The sequence below is a fragment of the Hyaena hyaena genome, unplaced genomic scaffold, assembly GCF_003009895.1.
Source record: "Hyaena hyaena isolate Hyena2069 unplaced genomic scaffold, ASM300989v1 scaffold_417, whole genome shotgun sequence".
Taxonomy (NCBI): domain Eukaryota; kingdom Metazoa; phylum Chordata; class Mammalia; order Carnivora; family Hyaenidae; genus Hyaena; species Hyaena hyaena.
This window is the reverse complement of record NW_024081050.1, coordinates 70781-90459: the sequence shown is the minus strand read 5'-3', so window position 1 is coordinate 90459 and position 19679 is coordinate 70781. Positions and strand designations below refer to the sequence as shown.

Here is a 19679-nt window from a genome sequence, read left to right as displayed (position 1 = left end):
TTTAATTTTTTGAGAGAGAGAATGTGAATCAGGAAGGGGCAGAGAGAGAGGGAAACAGAGAACCCTAAGCAGTTTCCACACTGTCAGCACAGAGCTTGATGAGGGACCTTGAACTCATGAACCGTGAGATCATGACCTGAGCTGATATCAAGAGTCAGATGTTTAACCGACTAAGCCACTTAGGCACCCCTATAGTTTAATCTTCATTTGCACATTAGATTCATATACCCTAGATATCAATTCCTACCTTTATATTTTCTTCATAAGTGTACAGTGTATGTCACCTATCTTTTGTATAACAATATCTAATTATAGAATTTTGGTGCAAATGGGGGTGCCTGGGTGGCTGAGTTAGTTAAGCACCCAGCTTAAGCTCAGGTCATGATCTCCTGATTTGTGAGTTCGGCCCCAAATCCAAATCAGTCAAAAGCCTTCTTTGGATTCTCTGTCCCCCTCTCTCTGCCCCTCCTTCACTCTTTCTCTCTCTCAAGGATACATTTTAAAAGCATTAAAAAAAAGAATTTTAGTGCAAACATCTATTCTCAGGAAGAGATGATGATAAATCACTAGAGAAAAAGTAATATCACCTGATAAGTCTGCGAATATTATTAAAGTAGGTTCTTCCAAGTCTTTGCTCAGATATTATTTCCTCCCTAACTGTTCACCCAACCACCGTTCTGTGTGGGTCATAGTCTATCACCTTAACCTGGCTAAGTTTTCTTTACAGCACTTGCTACCTTAAATTACATTATATATTTACTGTTTTACTTGTTTGCTCTATACCTCCTCCACTGAAATGAACACACCCTGCTGAGAAGAAAATACAGACTTCTCACCCCTGTATCTCCAGTGCCTATTATAATACCTGGCACATAGTAGGTACTATGCACAAAATAAATGTTTACTGACAACCTGAATGAATTAATGAATAAGAAGCTAGAACAAGTGATTTTCTTTTCAATTTTTCCTCACCATAACAAGAAATATAGTGGCCTCAAAGTTTATCTTACAACCAGTAGAGACCTACATTGCCCACATGTGTTTAGTACCACTAATTGAGAAAATACATTTTTAGATGTTTTTAAATTTTATTTTTATTTATTTTGAGAGAGAGAGAGTGTGCATGGGGGAGTGGCAGAGAGAAGGGGAGAGAGAGAGAATCCCAAGCATGCTCTGCCCTATCAGAGCTAGACTCAGGGTTGAACCCATGAGCCAAGAGATCATAACCTGAGCTGAAATCAAGATTTGGACACTTAATGAGCTACTCTGGTGCCCTGAGAAAATACAGTTTCTGATAAAAAGTTCATAAAGGAAAAAGATTTTTAGAATTTTAAGGGGCCATCATTATCTCTGTATTTTAGATTTTTTTTTAAATGTTTTATTTATTTCTAGGAGAGAGAGAGAGAGAGAGACAGCGTGAGCAGGGGAGGGTCAGAGAGAAAGGGAGTCACAGACTGAAACAGGCTCCAGACTCTGAGCTGGCAGTCAGCACAGAGCCCGATGCGGGGCTCGAACCCATGAACCGCAAGATCATGACCTAAGCGAAAGTCGGACGCCCAACCGACTAAGCCACCTAGGCGCCCCTAGATATATTTTTTAAGTAGGCTCCACGCCTAGAGCAAAGCCCAACACAGGTGGCAGATCTTACATCCTTGTGTTCAAGACCTGAGCTGAGATCAACTGTTGGACCCTTAACCGACTGAGCCTCCTAGGTGCCCCATATTTTGAATATTTTTAGGACACCAGACAAATATAGTTATGCCTGCCTTTATTCCCAGAGCACTTTATTCCAAAATGTATTCCAACACTGTTTTGTCATTTGGCTTTATGATGTCTTTCTCCTTGCCTAGATTGTGAATGCTCCTTTTTATTTCTTTTTTCTGATTCAGCAGTTAGAACAGTGCTCAACACATAGTAAATGAATAAATCAATGTGTTGGTATACATAATGAAAAAAATGTCTATGAAGTTATGGATGACAATAGGAATTTAAGTGAAGATTATCACCTGTAGCCACAGTGATGTGTGGTGATCTGGAATTTCACTGGGCAGAGGGAGTATCTTTTGATCTACAGGTATGTCCCTGCTGAAATGCAACAGAAACACAGGGGTGCAGGGGTTGGGGATCAGCCTCTGTCACCAGGTGGAACTCAGTCAGCAGTGGGAAAGTCCAGTTTCACCTGGACTTGACTGGTTATGTAAGAAGACAAATTCTGGCTATCTAAAAAGACAAGTTCTTACTGACATCTACTAGTGTGAATGCCTAAAGACTTCCTGTCAATATCATTATGATATTTCACTCTTCCTATGAGAATGAAGAGTGGCTGGATGCCATTGTATGTCCAAATATTCATTTATTAATTTATTCACATACAGGTAGGGGAGTAGTATGATGTAGTAGATGGATTCTGATGCAGGAACACCTAGACTTTAACATTTAAAATCTGGTGATCTTGAGCAAGTCATTTATCCTTTCTGAGCCTTAGTTTCTTCATCTATTAAATAGAGGTAATAATAATTTGTACTCCGACTGGGTTGTCTCTTGAACACACTAAGCTCCTTCCCTCTTCAGGAACTTTGCACATGCTGTTCTCTTTAGAATCTTTCTTTTCTAACTGGTCTCTTTCTATACATGTTATGCAACATTTATTTTACAAGGAGAAAGAGTTGCATGGATGTAAATCTGAGTCAGAATCCAGAGTGACTAAATATTTTTTGAACAAATGAAATTATTGAAGTCTATTAAGCATATGCCAGCTGCTTTATATAATTTTAGCCTCACGATAATCAAGCAAAGTAATATTCATGTCCTTAAGAGGACCTCATACCCTCCGCCCCTTTACTTCTGATGAAATGTGATTTTGCTGTTGCTGAACCAGAGAAAGCTAGACCTTACCATGCTCTTCTTATCAGCCTTCTGGATTGTGTACCCTGTGATGGCTGCATTTCCATCATCCTTTGGTGGTATCCACGATAGAGCAACATTCTCTCCCCAGACATCCTCAATCTTCACCAGTTGAGGTGGACCTGGACGATCTAGAAGATGAATTCATGGCATCATTGTGAGGTCATTTTCCCTCCCAGCATATGCAGTGGTCTCCCACCTTAAACAGCGGTTTTGCTTTCTGAGGTTCTGTTACCCCGGGCAGCTGAGATCCGGAAGCAGATGCTCCTCCTGATACAGTGTCCAAAAGTCAGTGGTAACCTAACACTACATCACAATGCCTGTATCATTCACCTCACTTCATGTCATCATCTAGGGATTTTATCATCTCACATCATCATCAGAAGAAGGGTGAAGACAGTACAGTGAGATATTTTGTGAGAGAGACATTAACTTTTATTACAGTACCTGGTTATCCTTGGTCCGTTTTATTGTTAGTTGTTAATCTCTTACTGTGCCTACTTTATAAATTGAACTTTATTATCATAGGTATGTATGTATAGGACAAAACAGCATACATAGGGCTTGGTACTACCCACAGTTTCAGACGTCTGGGAACGTGTCTGCATTGATAAACAGAGCTGCTATACTTCATTGCAGGAGGATATTTTTAAATGCCCTTCCTTCCCTACATTTCTACCCACATTTCTTTCACCATTCTTAAACTTGAGGGGATGCCCTCCAGCTAAGCTTATCTAGAAACTCTTGACTTTTATCTTCACAGAAAGACAAAGATTTTGAAAGGAAAATTTAAATGAAACTTCTTCAAACCTCATCAACCTTCCCTCTAATCGCAGGCTACTGGCAATGAATCACAAGGCTAGGTTACCTAATGGGAAATGTAAGCTGACCCTGGGCTCCAAATCTTAGAGCGCATCTGGGCCCAGCAGATCTGGAGTTTGGAGCAAGGAATGGGGGCCACAGCCTGTGAGTGGGTTCCTCTGTTGTACCCAAAAGGTGCCTTTAACAGGCATGAAGAAAACTTGTTTTATCTCTCTGCCAACGTTAAATTTGAAACTAATAAAATAACTAGAATAATAATCGTTACTATTTATTGAACACTTTGAGTGTGCAAGCAATGTCCTGGACACTTAGAACTACCTGTTAAAGTAATTACATGGCAAAGTAGAAAAGAAAAGTCCTTCTATGTGTTTCAGATGGCAGGTGCTCTTCCAGACCTGGGGACTTCCATTAGAATGGGGGATTCCATGGGGGTTCCCAATAGAATGGAGCCCAGCCAGGTACGAGGGTACAGGGAAGCCTCAACACTCCCCTCAACAAAACAAAAATCAAGAAGGGTTAGCCAGTAGGAAGAGAGTACTTAGCTTAAAGGGTACGAACTTTCAACCAACAGGAAGTTGCTCTTTTAGTGAGAAAGCTCCTCATTTCAGCAAATTTGCTGAAATATAATAATAAAAATGACGGGACTGGAAACAAGGCTTCTCTAGCTATGTTCTTAAATGTATTTATTTGCATTGCAAAAATTACAGAACAGTACAAATGAGAGGGGTTCATCTGTAAGAGATCTTCCCTCTATTCCCGTAACTCTGGACAGCGGTAAGAAGTACACTTTATTTATTTATTTATTTATTTATCTATCTATCTATTTATTTATTTGGACAGGAGAGTGAGTATCTAGCCTTGTAGGGTCAACCAATTTAGTGTTTAACTATTTAAGTACATCTTCCTTACATTTGATAAAAACTCTTCACTCTCCATTAAAACTGTATTTAGTAGAAAATTTTAGGTGCCGTGGGAAACATGTTAAACTATGGTTAAAATCTGCTATGTTTTTTATGCAGGAATTCAAAACAGGAAATAGTTTCATCATCAAGGAGTTAAGAAACAGAATAAGAGAGAACTGGATTATAAAGCAGTACAGATGGTTTGCACTAAAAAGTACATATATTAATTTTCTTTAACATATATGCCCAAGTCTCCAATGATTAGTCTTTCTAGTAAGAGAAAAAGTATTTTGAAATACTCCCAAATCTTACTAATGTATCTTTTAGTTTCAATTCTAAAAAAATAATTTTATGGAAAGCCAGTCCAGCAAAAATTCTTACTCTTGCCTTCATGACAAGGGCATTTAGTACAAATATTGCTTTGATAGAACATTCTTCCAAACCTACCAACAATCTGGATATCGATTGTAGCCGTTTCCACGAATTTTTCCACTTTGACTTGCAGATCGTATTTCCCAGAGTGGCTCCTCTCTGCTTTTCTGATAAATATGATTGTATCAGTCTCAGAGTTGCGAATGTTTATTTGATTCTTATCAATTTCTGCACCATCTTTCTTCCAAGTTAATTCTGGCCTTGGTTTTCCCTAAAAAGGAAGACGGGAGAAAGTAGAGGGGGAGGGAAAACAGATTGTCTCAAGATTTTTTTCAGCATTACAAAACATGACAGTTGCTGACCCCATTCTAGGCAAGGTTGGAGACGACCGTCTGGTGGTTGGCAACTATGGCAGAAACGGTAATACTTGCATTGCCTATTGACTGCATTCTGTGTGCAAGGCACTACATTAGGTACATGAGGTTTACTATTTCCTTTAATCTTCACATCAGGATTATAAATGTCATTATCCTCATTTTTTGGATAAAGGAATTAAGTGACTTGCTCAAGGTCTTGAGGCTTAAGTAAGGGCTGGAACAGGTCTTACAGCCGCGTCTGTAGCTCCAAAGCCTGTATAACACAGAACAATGGTTAAGAACGTGGATTCTGGGGCCCAGGAATCTGTATTTGGATGCTGACACTACCCCTTAATAGCTGTGTGACCTTGGGCAAGTTACTTAAACTCTCTTTCCCTCAACTTTCCAATCTATAAAATGAGAACAACGACTACCTATCTCACATGATGGTTATAAACATTGAAGTTCTTTTTATTATTTTTTAAATTTCCTTTTTAATGTTTATTTATTTTTGAGAGAGAGAGACACAGTGCGAACAGGGGAGAGGCAGAGGAAGGGAGAAACAAAATCTGAAGCAGGCTCCAGGCTCTGAGCTGTCAGCACAGAGCCCAATGTGGGGCTTGAACTCATGAACTGTGAGATCATGACCTGAGCCAAAGTTGGATGCTTAACTGACTGAGCCACCCATGTGCCCCAAGACTGAAGTTCTTAAAGCTTCTGCACACTACATACGTGCTTTAGTATTATCTAAATGTACGTGATATTATTTCACAGCACCATACCACTCATTTCAGACTTGTCTATGATTCTCTCCCTGCTCTTTCTGACTGCTGAAACTATTCTTTACCAGCAGGCTTTGAGGGATTAATTAAAGGACACGTGTTTCAGTTTATATTACAAAGGAACTTCCTAGTATTTCCAAAGACCCAGGCTCACCTTGCAGACAGGAACTAAAGATTAATTGAGTCAGGTAAGGCATAGCCTTCCTCTGGGTTCCTAACATGGCTTGTTGATAGGTTATGATAAGGAATGTGAGAGACCCACATCAAACCCCTGCCTACAGAGCTTGAAGAGTAATCGGGGTGCTTCGACTTGCACATGGGAAGTAGAGAACAGCAGTGTTAAAGATAAGAAAAAACAGTTCCAGGTCTCATTTCTGTAAATGTATTTACAGAATTTGCTTTAGCTATTGTGGGGAGGTGGGGGGAGAACCAAGAGTTTTCTGATAACATATGCAGTGAAAAAAAAAAGCACTGGAGTAAGCGTCCACAGACAGACCCTGCTCCTGGTAGTGCCATTTACTTGTATGGCCTTGGGTAAGTCACTTAACTTCTCTGACCATCAGTTTCTTCTCTTGTCAAGTAGCGGTAAGGAAGTCTGCCTTCCTGCCTCACCAGGAGTTTCTTAGGATCAAATGAGATGTTCATGAGAACTCTCATGGTTCTGCAAACAGATAAACATGGCACAATAGTCTCTCCGTCCTCTCCCTGGCAGCTGAGCAGCCCCTGGGATGCCACACCTGTGAAGTCCCCATTCTCATGGTCTTTCCTACCCCCGGACACAGTGTCAGAAGCTGGACACACAGACTCCCAAGATGTGGGAACTGGGATTAGTGCGAGAAGTTGACATGGTGCAAAACTGGAGATTCTGCACCCCAGATTCAGCAGCCCCAGACCAGCCTGTGTGCCTGCCTAGTGCCAACTCCTGGTTTTATCTGAGGCTGTGTGGGGAGAGAAGTGAGGGGAACCTTGCCAAGCCACCTCTTTCCTCCCCTGCCCTGTTTACACTCATGTCTTCCTTGGCTTTTGTTCTGATTTCACACACTTTATGTAGAAGGTAATCACCTCTTCAAGCTGCAGGCCTTGGGTGCAATGAGGGCTGGCATTGGCTGTCCTTTAGCTCGTTTGTCATGGGAGGCTGGGTCTGAATGAGCGGTGTGTGTATGTTCAAATGTGTGCAGAGACCTAAATTCTAATTCCATACTGTCTGATGTAATAGACACAAGGCTATTTAAACTAAAACAAATTAAAATTAAGGAAAATTAAAAATTAATCTTCCCAGTTGCACTAGCTCCAAGTTTCACATTTCAAGTGTTCAACGGCCATATTTGGCTGGTGGCTACCATATTGGACATTGAACCTATAAAACATTTCCACCATCACAGAATGTTCTATTGAATAGTGCTGTCTAGGGGCCTAAAAGGAATCAGACAAGTAATAGAGTGGTGGTACAGTGTGTGTGTGTGTGTGTGTGTGTGTGTGTGTGTGTGTGTGTGTGAGACCAAACTGATTATTATAGGTGAGGCATGGGAAGTAAGCACATGTTGTTTTCCTGAATATTACACTGAGAGCTTCACTTAAAATGAAGACCAGTTTTACAGATATACAGGGCCAGAAAGAATCTTCAAGCCTTTCTTGTTTTGGTATCTCCTTGGTGTTTTCTCTCGACCCCACTGGAGTCCCTGGCTTCAGACAAGTCCAAGCTGGGTGTCATTTGTCTCATGCAGAAAGAAAAATCTATCAGTTTGATAGATTTCTCAATGAGCATGAGATTGTTTAATCACTCCCCAGATCTCTTGCATTGTTTATCTACTTCGTCTCGGAAGAAATCCTGGATCATGATTAATTTAAGTGCTAGAGTCTGTCTTTACTTAAACACGCCAGCATCGGAGAGAGAAAATAAGCACCCTGAATTATTACCTGGAAAGGTATAACCAGATTGACGGCTTCTCCAACTCTGCGGATATAGGTTTGCTTCAGGTGCCTTGGGATGCGAATCTTTGGCTGCTCTGAGTGAGGGCAGAACAAATAATTTTGTGATCAGTAGAGTACACTGGAAATAGCCTTACATAAACATGCTGGCCTGAGAGTCACTGGGATATCCTTGTGCTGTCGTCTCTACAGTAAAATCTTAGATGTGCCATTAACAGATTATGTATGGTAACTTTAGTTTCAAATGCTTTTTTCAAGCAGAGATATTTTCACAGTTTGACTCAACAAAATTTATCCCTGACCTCCTTGATTTTATGACAACTTCCTGTTTTTACAGTTATTATAAGTCTAAAGCAATTTTATAGAAAATACCAAGTTTTCTCTTAGGACTTTGTATATATTTTTCAGTTTCTAACAGCAAGTATATTCTCCAATGAACATTCCACAAAAGATCTATAGGCACCACATTAGCTGATAAGAATGCCCATTCTTTCTCACCAAAAACAAAACAAAACAAAAAAGTTTTAGTACCTAGCATTTGTTATTTAGGTAGTTCTGTTGGAATTGTATAGCAACTTTCTCCTCATGTGGCTATAAGTTACCTAAAAGGTAGCCCTAGCCCACTATGTATTAATGTTCATTAATTAAACACCATAAAGATACTAGAGTCAAAGTCTCGTAGGCTCACAGGGATAAAACATGTGTCATCACTTGAGGGCTTAGTATTTGGCAGACACTGGGCTAAATACTTTTGATGAAGGGATTAATTTAAACCTCAAGGCCACCTTGTAAGATAGATACTGTTTTACTTTGTGATTAAAAAAAAAAACAAACAGGCACATAGGAGGTTGAGTAATGTGCCCTTGGTGACACAGCCAGGATTAGAACTTGGAGTCAGCCTTCAGATGCCTGGGTGGCTCAGTCCGTTAAGCATCTGACTCTTGATTTCATCTCAGGTCATGGTCTCATGGTTCGAGAGTTTTAGCTCTGCATCAAGTGAGCTCAAGCCCTGCTTCAGGCGAACATGAACCCTGCTTTGGGTGAGCCATGCTTCTCTGTCTCTCTCTGTGCTCCTCATGGGATTCTTTCTCTCTTTCTCTCTCTGCCTCTTGCTCACTTGTGCCCTCTCTCTCTCAAAAAGAAAGGAAGGAAGGAAGGAAGGAAGGAAGGAAGGAAGGAAGGAAGGAAGGAAGGAAGGAAGGAAGGAAGGAAAAAGAAAGAAAGAAAAAACAAAAAACAAAACCCTGGAGTTAGCCTTGAGTGCCTATGCTCTACTTAGAGGCATGGACTTCAGAGTCAGAGATCCAAGTTTGAGTCCTGGATCTGATATACAGTAGTTCTGTTTTCAGACTCCTGTTCCATAAAATCAGGATGATGAAAACACCTAATTTGCACAATTGTTGTGAGGATTAATGGTTGAGAATAGTAAGTGTTCAATAAACTTTAGGAGGTGATGATGATGATGATGATGATGATTACTGATTGTTGGGATTAGAAGAGAAGTTGAAGATCTCATAATTCCCTAACTTTACATATAAGGAAAAGGAGACTCAGCCAGATTCTGTAGTAAACTAAACCATCACGATAATAAAAACTAACACATATTGAGAGCTTATGTGGCAAACACTCTGTGAAGTAGCAACAGGAATCAGTATATTTAATTCTGATAGCCTCTTGATGTGTCAAGTACGATTATTTAAAAAAAGTTTTTTAATGTTTATTTATTTTTGAGAGAGAGAGACAGAGTGTGAGCAGGAGAAGGGCAGAGAGAGAGGGAGACACAGAATGTGAAGCAGGCTCCAGGCTGACACTGGGCTCGAACTCACAAACTGTGAGATCATGATCTGAGCCGAAGTCAGACATTTAATTGACAGAGCCACCCAGGTGCCCTTATCAAGTACTATTATTATCTTTGTTTTGGAGATGAAAAAATTAAGGCTCAGGAAGATCATGTCTCTTATCTGAGATCACATAGCTAATAAATGATAGAAACAGGATTCAACTTAAATAGATTGGCTTCAGAATCTATTAAGAAAATGTGCACTCTTCATGCTTTCCTGTATCCATCCATCCATCCATCCGTCTGTCCTGTAACTCACTCCCAATTGTCTGTGGCAGACATGGTCTGGAACTCAAATATCCAGGCCCCCGGTCCAATGTTCTTTCTCCTGGAACAGCAACTCTCAAATGTTTTGGTCTCAGTAGACTAATATACTCTTAAAAATTATCAAGGACTCTTCCCCCAAAAGCAATTTCTCAGTTTCTGCTTATGTGGGCTTATCAATTTTTACTGTATTAGAAATTAAAACTGAACTTTTGAAATATCTAGTTATTAATTTAAAATAATAACATCAATAACATTTTAATGGCATTATTTTATATTCTAGCAAATCTATTTAATGTCTGACTTAACAGAGGATATCTGGAGTCTCCTATTTGTTTCTGCATTCAGTCTGTTGCAATGTGTCGTAATGTGTTATATTGGCTGAAGTCATTTAAATGAAGAAAATATGGCTTCTCACAGACAGGAGAAATATTTTAATAAACTTTTCAGACAATTATGGACATTCCTATTTGATTCTACACTAAAATATGATAAATTGTAATTTCTTAAAGGTGACCTGCAATGTGGATCTGAAGCCACTTCAATTAACTTTTCATACTCTGTTACGTTAAAATCCACTGGTCTATCTTAAATTTTTAATGTACATTTTACCCACGCATGTTTTTAATGGAAAATATTGCTTCACCAAATTACATAGATCTTCCAAATGTTGGCATATTACCTTACTCAATATAAAAAATTACATTTATTAATATCTCCCTATTTCATGAGAAAAGTTTTTAAGTGTTCAGAGCTGTCAAGTCCATGGCAGTGGATGTAAGTTGCCCAAAATTCCAATTTTTGCTTGAAAGTTCCCATTTTTTTCACTGAAAGGCCAACAATAAAAACTCTAAGTTGCTTTCTTCAAAGTGACAGCTCATTACATTTGTTTTCTTAAAAATGCCTGCCAAGTAGTCATTTTTTCAAGTAAAACAGAATTTTGTGAGAAAAGTCACTAGTTCAGCCTCTTACTCAGTGGTACAAACGCTATTTCTACAGACAACCACTGTGCTATAGTATGCAGCATGAGGTCTTTACACATACTTTGCATCTCACTGCCACGTAGAGGTAGGAAAAATGTGTACTCAAGGACCAAGGTTTAATAAAATGAATAATTTTTATCTTCAGCAAGAACATGCCAAGGCAAAGTTGGCCCTTTGATTTTAACTACGAGCACAAGGTGATGAGGAAGACAGGAAGAACTAGTCTGGTTCGGTGGCACTGACTTGACCCATGCTGAAGCACCTGCATTTTTACTTGCAATTACTTTTGTACCATCAGAACAGATGTCGAATGCTGAAAAGGGCAAATAATGCATCCATCTCATCATGAAGATGGTTCTTCATGACTGATCGGAGCCACGTTGCTGCTGTTGGCACCACGGCATGCATGCTGCCTCTCTTCAGGGGGAGCAGGCAGCCCGGTCAGAGCCAGCTCAGAGCCCAGGGAGGTTAACTAGCTGGTCCTCATACGGAGTTACAGACCCTGAGCTGACCTCCACACTGGTGAAAAAGAGCCATTTTGTTCATGTCTAACTCCCAGGGGGTATTAACAATATATCAAAAGAATGACAGCAAAATAGGAAGTTTGAGAGAGAAAGGGGTTAAAAAGTAAAATCAAATAATGTGAAAGCCTTGCCACTTACCAATGATTTCCTTCACCAGGATGGGCTGGGAGTAGTATTTGGGCTCGCTGGCCCCCGCGGCGTTCACAGCCTTCACACGGACAAAGATCCTTGCATCTGTAGGCAGACCTGTGATGGTGAACTTGGTCTTTTCGATCAGTTCTGTGTTTGCCACTATCCAATTGTCAGCTAAAATCCATAAAAGAAAAGGAGAAGAAGAAAAAATGGTGTTTAGTGAAAAAAAAATCCTAATTGGTACAGTCGACTCCAAACTGGTATTTTACTCATAATTAAATCAGTTGGAGGAAATTGACTTTGGTCTGGACTCACACTACATGGGTAGGCATTTTTCATATTTAAATGAAAAATGGCCTAGAATGGCTAATGCAAATAATGGGAAGAAGGATAATCAGATTCTGCTGTTTCTGAAAAACCTCTTATTCAGGCTACTATGATACTAGAGTATCCTGAATTCTTGGGGACAGTTACTATGATTCTGGATACTGAAGTGATACTAGAATATCCTGAATCATGGTAACTGTCCCCAAGAATTTTGTAGCAGTTTTGTTCCAATTCAGTTTCATAAGGATTGACATAATCATGACATTGAGCCATCTACATACGTTAAAGTTCAGAAGAACAGGAGAACACTATTCTTATGAAAGAGAGACCCAAACCTTTATAGTCATATAATCTCTCTGTTTAATTTGGCTGTTTTTTTTCTTATGAGGCACTCATATGTGCATAGGGAGGCTGATCATGTTCCCATTTACGAATATAAGAAGCTAATATCCATGGCAGAGAGGAAACAGCTCCGGAGACAAGGCCTCATAAGGAATTGGCATAATTCTTTCACTTCAATAAAAAATGATGATATTTTTAAAAGGTTTTGGTAGCTTTGTCTATAACGTCAAGAGAATGTAAACCTAGCATTCAGGGGTTGCAAATATTTCAACTTCTAAAAGTTTGTATGCATTATGCCCATGGGGTGTGTGGGGCGGGGGGGAAGGCTTGGGTCCCACATTATTAGTTCCCTGTCTGCCCACCCCCCTGATCTCTAAGGACTTTTTCATGTGTGGGTGGTAGGTGTACTTCATGCTTGGCCATGGAACATTCCCAGAAACTGTATCATATAGTAAGAAAGTTTGAAAGCTTTCATAGAATACTTTACCTGGTAGGTCATATGCAGCCTCCCCATTTTCATCAGACTGTTTTGCTGATGTACCTTTGAGAATCCGTCATTAAAATTAATTAAAGACACCCACTTTCACACCAGAAGAATATCGTATGAGTAGTCAGCATTCTCTGTTAGTAAAGTATGCAAAGTATGCAAAGATATTTGTCTTCAGAGCAGTGACGGAAGAGACCAAACACATTGGGGTGGGGTGGGGGAGTTCCTCAGGAGAGCCACAGTCTGCTCTGTTCAGACTGTGGTTTTGTCCTGAGGCATCTGCCACAGAGAAGAAGAGCAGAAAAGAGGCTGGGCGCCTCTAGCTGTGCGAACAAGAGGTAGAGAGGAACAAAGCAAGACCCTGAAGAGAAAGGAGGAGCGGGTCCTGGACTCCACAGGGGAGAAGCACACAGTAGAACAGTCTATCTTGTCATCTGTCCCTGTGACCACAGCCAAGGGTCCTCCCAGGTACCCAGAGAACACAGTGCTCCTGCTATGGGGTTCAAGCATCACAGTCTGGGACTGAGGGCACTGAGAATAAAGTCAGCCCTGTCTTCCCAGCAGCTCAGGAGGCAGCCTCTGGTTGCCATGACAACGAGCTCGGCAGTCAAGAAAACAAATTCAGCCTGCCTGGGTCCCTGAGTTCCACATGACTGGAGGGAATGTTGCTGGCTCCTGGGGTGGTCCTGGGTATACCCCGCTGGTTTGGGATGATGCCTTTCCAGTTATCGGGGGAGAGGAGTAGGGGAGTGGAACCCCTCGGAACCTTCTCTCTCTTACCCATCCCTTCTAGGAGTATCTGGGAGGAGCAGGGAGCCAAAATATCCTGGTGGCTGCAAGGGCATGTGGATGATAAAAATTACTTAAGGACACTAAAAAAGAGATATATCTTTAAGCCAATGGTCAGATTGGGAGCCACTGTGCTGATGTTATCATAGTGAAGAGACGGTTGATGAGAAAACGAAAATAGGAGACAGAAAACTTTCTTGAAATAGTGAAGAACTAGTAAAGGAGAGATTTCAAGAGAAGACAGGACAAAACAAGATCAGAGGGGAACAAAAATAGCCCATCCCTTCACATCTGAACCACTTTAATTGAGGAAAACAGAGAAAGAAAATGGTATCCAGGGGATGGGGACAGAATACGAAAGTTATTTGATACATGAGGAGAATTTTTAAGAAAGAAAAGAAAGAGCTAGAGTGAAGGAGGAAAACAAAGAAGAGTAATGTGCTGCAGGCATTAAAAAAAAAAGAGAGAGAGAAAGGCATAGTCAAAACCAACACACGATCTTATAAAAGAAAGAATTCTCTTACAGAATAAAACCTGACATATCTAAAGCATTAAACACTACAGAAAATTAGTCTGGAGGACAAGAGCCATTAAAAAGAATGAAGAATAGGGCAGCCACATAAAGAAAGAAAAGACTGCAAGAAGAAAGATATACACGTTATAAAAGAACTTCCATACAAAGCTAATTCCAAAACGTTATGTGGCAAAATATATACATAATAATGACTGTGTACATATACATATGTATATACCCGTATACATATGTATCTACACAGATCACACACAAAATTATGTAAAATACACTTCGTTGTATTTTATCTAAGGTGGGTAACATCAAAATGACAGCCATCTATCATTTTGCTGTATCTTCTTACTTTTTAAACCTATCAGAAAGAAAAGAGTAAAGAATTTGCTCTGTTTCATACAAACACAACTGTTCGTGCTCAGCAGCCACACCACATGTAAGATGGGGAGATTTTGCTGGAGGGGTGATATAAATAACAGAGTGGAGTACTCATGAGTTTTTGAAATGGGGGGAGGAACAGAATGGGAATCAACCATATTCTGAAGTGCTCAAGAATTTACCTTTTTGCATTAGAGACACCACCCCCCTCCCGTGCTGGGATGCCTGGAAACCTTCTCATAATGTCCCCACTAGTTTTGGTTCGTGGCTTTCTATGCCCTGGAGAAATGAAGCAGAGCGCTCTGGGAGCAGAGCATATGTCAATGGAACGGTTACCAGGATGCCTTGCCCCCTTTCCTCTTGTTCCCTCCCAACCAGCACCAACGGTGGCTTCCAGGGTTGCCCCAATCCAGGGGCCTGGGACTTCCTTTTCCACAGTTTTCTCTTCATAGGAAGTTTCTTCTCCACAGAGGTTTTCCTCCGGGGTGGGTGCCTTGGTAGTCACATTCCTGATTTCCCAAGTGTGCTCTGTAGTCTCTCTTTCCTTCAGGTAAGATCCACATTAAAGTTTGGAGTCCAGAGAGTTTTCTCAGCGGCTAAATCTTGGCCTATCATTTGTGGAGATATGTACAGGCTTCCCCGGTGGGGTGTTTACCTGCCTCATCTGGAGTGGAGCCTGAGTTCAAACTGGGGCAGTTTTATTCATTGATTTTCAAATCATGACAAGCAGGATACCAAAACCACAAGAGGCTTTCAGTGAATTTCACACCATTTTTGGTTTGAGGTACACTCTGGCCCATATTTTCTTGTGTCATTTTCTCTTTGTCTATTATTTCTGTCAAGTTTTTTTTTTTGCCTGTTTCTCTTCTCTTACTAAATTTCAGTGATTAAATTTTTATATACTGAGACGAGTTCCTGTCATATGTCAAACCTATTGCTTATACCCTCTGAGATTTAATGCTGTTTCCTTTAAACACTGAAAGTTGTCCTTAATTCTTCTTCTCTTTTTTCTTTAGGAAGATAGGGGGTGATCACCAGCTAGCCGAATATATAGTCTCTCTTTATTACCCAGAAATAAGCAGCTTTTGTGATAGCTGACCTCTGCTCTGTACAGGGTTTAGAATGTTCAACTTGCTTCATCCTAACTAGACTTTTATTTTGCTTGGTGCAGTTTAATTCCACCAATTCAAGAAGTGGAAATCCTTGAAGTTTTGTGAGAATCTCCTCTTCCTACGTCTTAGACTTACCATGTTGTCTGATCTGGCAGCCTATCTAGGATATTTCTGAGGTCTCCATTTGTTAGCATCACGTACCAAAGAAGGGCTAAATTTTTATCCACCTTAGAAGGAAGACTTTTGCTTGTTGTCATTTTCAGTAGGAAGGAGAAGAGTTCCCAAGAAAGATAACAAAAGAAGGGGGGGAGTATCTCACCTATTGATGATGGTATTCATTTTAACTACCAGTTGTACTTACTTCCTTCAAAGCAATACTCTAGCACATAGCCATCTAAACCTGCTGCACCAATCTGGTCTGGGGGCCGCCACTTCATTGTGACAGTGGTGTCAGTTACTGAGTCAACGGTCAGAAGAGTAGGAGGGCTGGTTACAGCTTCAAAGATGAAAGAAAGAAAAGAAAGAAACAGAAGAAATTATTAACTATGGTATTAAAGCACAGGCTGTGATACAATGAAGTAGGATACAAATAAAAATATACACAGAGGCTCATGCCTTAATAAAATTCAGTGGAGACTCCTTGAGCATAAGCTGTGTGGAAGGCAAAGATCTGCTAGGTGTGGAAATTTTTAGAAATGCTGCCACACTTTCCCTCCAGGTTGGGAGGATGTTGAGAGAGGCTGGGAGGCCCAAGAAAGTTGAAAAAGCCAGAGTTTGAGATCTAATGATCCAGAGTAAATTTCTAATAATACTCTAATTTTAAAGTGGAAACTCTTATACTAAATCTTCTTTCTATTGAAAAAAAAAAGTAGTACTTCACTACCATAAAAGAGTGGAGACATCTTATCTTCTGTTTCTTTGCCTTTACTGAACTGACTTTGTTGGTTCAGTAGATAACATTAAGGTGTGATTGTAAAGCAAAGAGACTAGTTTTCAAGAGTGCTTTGTAGAAGTGGTCTCTGTTTTAGTTATATTGTTTATACCTAGGTCCTGGGTTATACCTTCAGAAGGACAAATGGGGAGTGATAATGTGTCAGTGGGCTCAGTTACATGTTTTCAGTGGGGAGCAGCAACCAGATCCACCTATATTTCTCACTGGAATTCTGGTAATAAATTCCAGGTCTACACTATGAAGACATTCAATTCTACCAAAGTTCTTTTTCAATTTCTTAGACAGAAAATTGCCCTTAACCACCTCCAACCTCCTGCTCATCCACCACTTAAAGAAGCCCCCAGGTCTGCTCCAGTTAGAGGTTGGAAGGGAGCAGTTACAAGTTAGGGCAATGATTTCCATGACAGAGATATCTCTCTCTTGACTCACCCAAAGGAACAAAAGGCTTGGAGGGCATACTGGGCTTGGAGATGCCAATGGCATTGACCGCAAAGATGCGGACCTCATAGGCCACACCTTCAATCATCTTCTTGGGCTCAAAAGTCGTTTCTTTGCAGAGATCAAAGTTTAGCCTCATCCATCTGGAGCTTTGTTTCTTTTTCCTCTCAATAAAGTATCCTGTAGGTGACACAAAATGGAAACTAAGGTTTTTCCATGGCTTCCAAAATTAAACTTCGTCAGATATTAGAATTCATAAAATCTCTAAGTAAAATAGTCAGGTATGTATATATTTTTGAGCCACCTTATTCCATGAGTTGTTTGAGGGAAATTCCAGGGAATACAAACATTAACATCATAGGACTAGAAAAAATTAAAATTGTACAGGAAGAGAAGAGAGAAAAATAAATCACAGCTATGTAGAACATAGAAATACCATTGTTATGACTGAGTAATAGATTTGGCTATGAGTCTAAACAATATAGGTAAGAAGAGGGAAAACTCACTTTTGTGAGTTTCAAGTAGAAAAAATTCTTGTTCCACAGGAAAGCAAATTCTTCTAGGCATTTATCTCTAAAAAAAATTTCTTCATAGACATAATTCTATGGAACTATTTACTAACCAGAACAATTTAAAGTTAGACTTACAGATATTACAAAACTAGATATTAAATGTAGATGTCAAACAAAAAAGAGAATAGGCAGTCAGATGATATTCATCAAAGTTATTTAGACTCAAATACTTATAGAGAATCCCAAAATATATTTCAATTTGAATGGATATTTAAAGTCATAGTAGAATAGGTTTCATTCTACATGCCATATTTTTTAATGTGCTCTGTACTAATAAGCATAAAGAGGACTCCATCTCCAATGGTGGTTCCACAGACTGACCAACATGCAGTTACCTAAGATTGGGGACCCTCCATCATAGACAGGAGGCTCCCAGTTCATGATGCACCAATCATCTCCCACATCTGTCACACTTGGTGCCACTGGAGGATCAGGGATGTCTGTAGCAAACAAAAAATGGAATAGATGAATAGAATAGAATAGAATAGAATAGAATAGAATAGAATAGAATAGAATAGAATAGAAAATGTAAAATAAAATACAATAAGAGTAAGTGAGAGCACAAGAAAAATGTTACCTGGAAAATCAGTTTTTTGTGATAATCATAGAATACTTTTTCATGTTTATTGAAATGCATGTAGTAACTAATTTGGGCAAAAAGTCATGCCCCATATGGGATAAGGGAAGGTGAGCCCAATAAATTTAAATATAATTATGTATTCAAGTCCTTTAAACTAGTGATACAACATTCAAGAACAAGTCCCATATGGAACTCAAGATACGTGTCCTTTACCTTGAAAATGGTATCCAAGAAATAACTGCATAAATATCAGATATGATTTTGTGTTGTGTTTTGTTTTTAACTACAAATTGAACTTCCAGTAGAACTGAATCAAGGACTTACTGTTGTAAATCAGTTGGAAGAATCAAATGTTAATTGGTAGAAATCCAAGTAAAAAATGGCAAGTTATCATATCTTGTTAACATAGTTGAGTGTTTGATAAAGTGACCTTAGTTTTTGGTCCATTTGAAATATGTTTCTTAAGGGAGAAATAAAGTGAGCTGAAGAGATCATGAGAGTTTGGACCACCAATAATTTGCTGGACTTATTTCACTTGCTTTCAGGCTTAGGAAAAATGCACTTCAGTGGACATCTAAGGACTAATGCAAATCTTACTCTTCTACAATGGTTGTGATATTGGAAATTGTTTAGCAATTGTTTCAGTGACTTTAGAAGGAACTGAAAGGGAATACGCCTTTGGAAAGCTAATGGCCAGCAACCTCAAGTGGCTAACCTTAGTTATGCATCCCTGCAATTGAACCTCTAGGCAAGAAAAAAGACTAAGAGAAGGGAAGGAAAAGGAAAAGGGAAGGGGAGGGGAAGGGGGCAGGGGAGGGGAGGGGAAGGGAAGGGAAGGGAAGGGAAGGGAAGGGAAGGGAAGGGAAGGACAGAAAAGAAAATGAATGGGAAAGGTAGAAAAAGAACAACAGTGATTTATAAAATATAGCTATATGTGTTTTATTTGTTGACTACCCAGAAGAGTTGAGAGAACCAAGAGCTGGCAAAGTCTACTCTGGATATGGACATGTCAATTTGATTCTAGAAGTTTGTTGATCCAGAAGGCTTACCCACAACTTTATCTTACTCTTTGTATTTTATTTTATTTTATTTTATTTTTTTTTACAAATAGTTTATTGTCAAATTAGTTTCTACATAACACTCAGTGCTCATCCCCAAAGTGCCCTCCTTCATGCCCATCCCCCCCTCCCCCCCACATCCATCAGTCCTCAGTTTTTGTCAGCATTCAAGAGTCTCTCATGGTTTGCCTCTCTCCCTTTCCCCCACCATTTCCGCCCTTCTTCTCCCCCTTGTTCCTCCGTCAAGTTCCTCCTAATCCTCCTATACGTGCAAACATATGGTATTTGTCCTTCTCTGCCTGACTTAT

The 19679-nt window shown here is 39.8% G+C and overlaps 1 protein-coding gene across 1 annotated transcript in view; it reads right to left on the bottom strand.

Moving 5' to 3' along the window:
* Positions 1–19679, bottom strand: part of MYBPC1 (myosin binding protein C1) — a gene marked incomplete at its 5' end in the record, with an annotated part of 56196 nt that overhangs the window by 8968 nt on the left and 27549 nt on the right. The window contains 9 exons of the mRNA XM_039252509.1: positions 2896–3035; positions 5076–5271; positions 8056–8144; positions 11817–11984; positions 12967–13020; positions 16133–16267; positions 17153–17341; positions 18069–18173; positions 19363–19374. Of these exons, the coding sequence (XP_039108440.1) occupies positions 2896–3035; positions 5076–5271; positions 8056–8144; positions 11817–11984; positions 12967–13020; positions 16133–16267; positions 17153–17341; positions 18069–18173; positions 19363–19374 (1088 nt within the window). The remainder of the gene's footprint in view (positions 1–2895; positions 3036–5075; positions 5272–8055; positions 8145–11816; positions 11985–12966; positions 13021–16132; positions 16268–17152; positions 17342–18068; positions 18174–19362; positions 19375–19679) is intronic.